Source organism: Penaeus monodon, chromosome 37 (genome assembly GCF_015228065.2).
Source record: "Penaeus monodon isolate SGIC_2016 chromosome 37, NSTDA_Pmon_1, whole genome shotgun sequence".
In the NCBI taxonomy this organism is placed as follows: domain Eukaryota; kingdom Metazoa; phylum Arthropoda; class Malacostraca; order Decapoda; family Penaeidae; genus Penaeus; species Penaeus monodon.
In genome coordinates, this window is record NC_051422.1 from 8,199,995 (window position 1) to 8,204,994 (window position 5,000).

At 41.4% G+C, this 5,000-nt stretch overlaps 1 protein-coding gene across 3 annotated transcripts in view; it reads left to right on the forward strand.

Moving 5' to 3' along the window:
* LOC119596068 (arrestin domain-containing protein 4-like) overlaps nt 1–5,000 on the forward strand; it is a 99,867-nt gene that overhangs the window by 88,525 nt on the left and 6,342 nt on the right. For 2 of the 3 annotated variants that reach the window (XM_037945183.1, XM_037945184.1), the window contains exons 3-4: nt 1,942–2,058; nt 3,107–3,151. In XM_037945183.1, the coding sequence (XP_037801111.1) occupies nt 1,942–2,058; nt 3,107–3,151 (162 nt within the window). The remainder of the gene's footprint in view (nt 1–1,941; nt 2,059–3,106; nt 3,152–5,000) is intronic. The other variant, XM_037945185.1, reaches the window with a different exon arrangement.

Sequence of the window (5,000 nt, forward strand, 5' to 3'; positions counted from 1 at the left end):
GTATCCTTCCGCCAGCAACCGGTTTTGACCCCTTGGCTGACATTCCTGCAGGAGGTTTATGGACAAAGGACCGTTTAGTCGTATAAGGCGGCGGGAGGGGGTTGGCGGGGTTCAGGTTAAGTGGAAAAAGAGTCCACGGTGTGTATGGGTGAAGAGGACGGGTGGATGGGGTAGGTGGATGGGTGGAATGAGGGTGAATGGGTTAGATGGATGGGGGCATAGGTTGGGTAGGAGGGTAGAAGTGTGGATGGGTTGGGTAGGAGAGTGGATGGGATATGGGTTGGGTAGAAGAGTGGATTAGCAATGGGGTGGATGAGTTGGGTAAGAAAGTGGATAGGGTATGGCTTGGAAGGGTGGAAGGGTGGATTGGCAATGGGGTGGGTGGGTTGGGTGGGGATGGGGGTGGGGATGAATGGCGTGGGTAGAGGAGTCTGATTTACAGGTCGGTAATGGCGGGGTTGGCCGGGAATGGGGTTGCTGGAGAGGCTGGATGGAGGCGACTAAATATATGAATAGAAGAACAGCGACTGGTAACAGATTATTTGCAAGAAAGATAAGAAAGGAATTTAGAAGAAGAAAAAAATCCTCACTTCCGATTCCAAAAAAAAGGGAAATAGAATATATAATGATAATAGCAAATAAAAAAAAAATTAAATGAAATCAAAAGATAAGGAAAACGAATCTTTTCGAACACGTGGACATTAGAAAGCGGCCGTGTATTAGTGTCACGGAGGAGGAGGAGGAGCCTTCAGTGCCTCCGTCGCGGCCGCCCTTCCCGCTGCTCCGCGACGGGCCGGGCGTCTCGTGGTATGGAGAGCGGCCCTCGAGAGGCAGGTGCCGGAGGGAGGGTTTTCGGGCCTTTGTGACTTGGTCTTGATTTAACCCTTCTTCCTGCTTCTGTGTTTTTCTCTGTTTGTGTTTCCATCTCGGTTCGGTTTTCCTTTTTTCCTTTTTGTTTTCTTTCTTTCTTTCTTTCTTTCCCTCTTTCTTATATCTCTCAGTCTCTCTCTCTCTCTCTCTCTCTCTCTCTTCCTCTCTCTCTCTCTCTCTCTCTCTCTCTCTCATCTCTCTCTCTCTCATCTCTCCTCTCTCTCTCTCCCTCCCTCCCTCCCTCCCTCCCTCCCTCCCTCCCTCCCTCCCTCCCTCCTCTCTCTCTCTCTCTCTCTCTCTCTCTCTCTCTCTCTCTCTCTCTCTCTCTCTCTCTCTCTCTCTCTCATTTCTTCTCCTCCTTCCCTCTACATTTTCCTCTTCATCCATCCATCCACCCATCCATCACCCCCTCCCTCCATTCCTCCCCCCATCCTTTTCTCTCACTTTCTCTGTGTGTGTCATCTGCCTTTGTTATCCACATTTTTCTTCACTGGTCTCCTGCACCAAGCATTCTGAAAGAGCACGCATAGTCCGGCCTACCTGACCTTTCGCCTATGGTGTTCGGTAAGGCTGGTTCTCTTGGACCACACACCCACACGCAGAGCATTGGTTATTTAAAAATCGTAATTGTGATTGTAATGATGATAATGGTGATTATGTTGACTTTTCTCCCGGTTGTTCTTATTATTATTATGTTTCATTATTATTCGTTATTATTGTCATTTATTATAATAATGATAATTATTATTATCATTATTATTTTTATTATTAATATTATTGCTGTTGTTATTATTATTATTATTATTATTATTATTATTATTATTATTTCTTCATTATCATTGCTTTTATCATTATTATTGTCATCATCATCATCATCATCATCATTATCATCATCATAATCATCATCATCATCACGCCAAATATAACAATGTAAGATTCAGAATTCATACCTTCTCTACAATTATCATCATCATTATCTCTATCATTGATATTGTAATCACTCTCATCCTGTTATCACGATTATTGATGTGAATGGTTGCATTCGACAGTAACACTTAATAACCCTTCCAGGTGTATATTTCCACGTGGTGGGCGAGGGCGTGGTGCGAGTGTCGGACCGCAGGCAGCAGACGTACACAGATAAGGAGAACTACATCGATTTCCGCATGCGACTGCTAGGGGAGCCAGGTGAGTGTGGTTGTCAGGTAAATGAAACCTTGTGTGTATAATTTTCTATATTTTTTTTCTATGTTTGCTATTTTTTTTATGGGTTACGTCGATGTTTTCGCTTTTCATGTTTAAAGGTGTGATTATAAATCTTGTATGTTAAAAAAAAAAAAAATACGTAGAAAAAGTACGTAATTGGATGTAAGACTTATTAGGTTACAGGTTAATTAGCGATAGGAACTTCATAGGGGCGAATAAGAATAGATGGTTGATAGTTTGTGAGTATTTTTTTTTTTCTTTTCCTATACGATGCCCATAATTGATTTTTAAGATTTCTTCTGTAGACGCGTTGGACAGTGTTGCTATATGTGAAAATCAGTTGGTCTCTTATTTGATATAATTCGGACAGCCTGTAGGTCGCATCTCGTGCTTTAGAATTCCTCTTTGGCAAAAATTCAGTGAGGAAGAAATCCCCACTATTAATGCAAGAAATTTATTGTGCATATAAGTTTTAGCCAATATTAACCGTGTGTTATGTCAAAGTGTTAGCTTGAGTAAACGAATTAGCAAAGGACAGATTTTACGGGTTAATAACAGGATGAATAAAGCATCTTAAGTGTATGGGCAGACACCTTTCTATGTATATTTTTTCTCATTATGTTGACCATGAAACTCGGAATATATATCAAAATGTTCCTCACGCCTAATGTTAGTTTTAGATTCAGAAATCCTTTGTGACTTCCTCTTCCAGTGCCCATGCGCCTACTCAAGCCATGTAGATGTTATTTGAGATTTTCTTTGGAGGGCAGGAAGGGTTTATACGCGAATTGTCCCAAGAAAAGTCTTCATAGCTGCAGTAATGTTCTGGTGTAAAATAATGATAATAGAAATACTAATTATGATTATAAAAAATGATAAGATAAACCAAAATTGGCGTACATTTGTGAAGAGCAAAAAAGAACACACCCAAATTTAACTATATATGTGAAAAGAAAAGAAAGACATCCCAAGTGTGGCTAGTTCCTGCTGGTCCATCCTTTCCCAGCAGTACAGATTCCACTCTTTGCAGACGAACGTTTTCCTATGGAGTCCGAAGACGCCAGTGAGTCCCGCGGTAAGTTGACTTCTCCTCCTCCTCCTCCTCCTCCTCCTCCTCCTCCTCCTCCTCCTCCTCCTCCTCCTCCTTCTTTTCCCCATCCTCCTCCTGATCCTCTTCTTCTTCTTCCTTCTCTTCTTCCCACTCCTGCTCTTCTTCCTCCTCTTCTTCCTCCTGCTTTTCTTCGTCTTCCTCGTCTTTTTCTTCCCCTTCCTCCTCGTCCTCCTCCTCCTCCTCCTCTTCCTCTTCCTCCTAGTCTTCTTCCTCTTCGTGCTCCTCTTCCTTCTCCTGCTCCTCCTCCCACTCTCTGTCTTCAACACCCCCTCCTCCTCTTCCAACCCCCCTTCTCCCCTCCTCCTCTTCCTAGCCCCCCTTCTCTCCTCCTCCTCCCACTTCCCATTTTCTCCGTTCCCCTCCTTCCTCCTCCTCCTCCTCCTCTTCCTCTTCCTCCTCCTCCTCCTTATCCCCTCCTCCTCCTCCTCCTCCTCCTCCTCCTCCTCCTCCTCCTCCTCCTCCTCCTCCTCCTCCTCCTCCTCCTCCTCCTCCTCCTCCCCCCCCCCCCCTTCCCCTTCCTTCCCCTCTCTTCCCACTCCTCATCCTACCCTCCCTTGTAACGTTAACCTACCGATTAACTTGCGCGCGCATTAACTTTATTAATCTGTTTAGAAGCGATGGACTAACGCAGAAAGCTCACAGCGCTCATGGGACTTATACAAATACCACACAACAAAAACAAATCAGGTAATATTTTTAGTAGCACAGGGACACGACACAACAAAAATGTAAGAACACTCAAAATAAGTTGTAACGCCATAGAGAAAATGCTGTTTGGTTATAACACAACTTTCATTACCATCAGCATTACACACAAAACCCTCTCGAGTTTACTGCATGCTAACGCCTACATGAAGACATTCATTGTATTTTTTTTCCTTTCTTTGAATCTGATTATAGGAATAGTAGTTGTTTATGCCTGTTGGTCTTTAAGGTAGTCAGAATAAGTAGGGCATATATGTGTAACTTGCAGTCAGCAGCTTTCTAGGTATTCCAGTCACTTTTACGGCTTATTAATCATATGGATTCAGTATGTGGAATACGAATATGGCATGTTTGTTGACAGGCAGGAATACATTTTTATTGCATGGGAGGTGTTTCTCTGAGTAGAATACATTTTTATAATATTTATTGTGTATTATACATGTGATGTCTTGATTATGTAATGCCGTATTATTAATCATCTATTTTGGCTATTACTATTCCGTTTGTCTGCATATATTGTTTGAGCTGATCAGGGGGCAAATTCCTGAAAGGTTTACAGGTCGCAGGTATAAAAGCTGGTAATAATATAATCTCATTCTTCTTTCTCATTGCCTTAAATCGCAAATTGCTTTCCCCTTCATCTGCAGCAACAGAGTATTCGCCTTCATCATTAATCGTATTTTTTAACGTTTAACGTATTACTAGATTTCTGGCCTACGCAAAATGATTGGTATATGTTTTGTGATTGAACAGTTGCATTGGTGTAGTTAAACTATATAATATTCAGTGTGTTAATTACTGACATTTTTATTTTACGTTGGGTGATTATTTTTGCAAGGGAATATGCAGGAAATGAGTAGAATTTACAGTAATTTCATAGAAATAGAATATAGATCATCTGACAACAGTTTTAAAAGGGAAAAAAAACTGTTGGGGAATGAAATAACTGAAATGATAGTGAAGATGATTATGCAAGAAATGATGAAGACAGTATTTGTAAAATGTGATTAATAAAGATAATTATGACAATAGAGATGTTAGATAAGACCAAGTATAATGTTGAAAAAAGGATAATTTTAATAATCTAGTGATATGATGATAATGATGA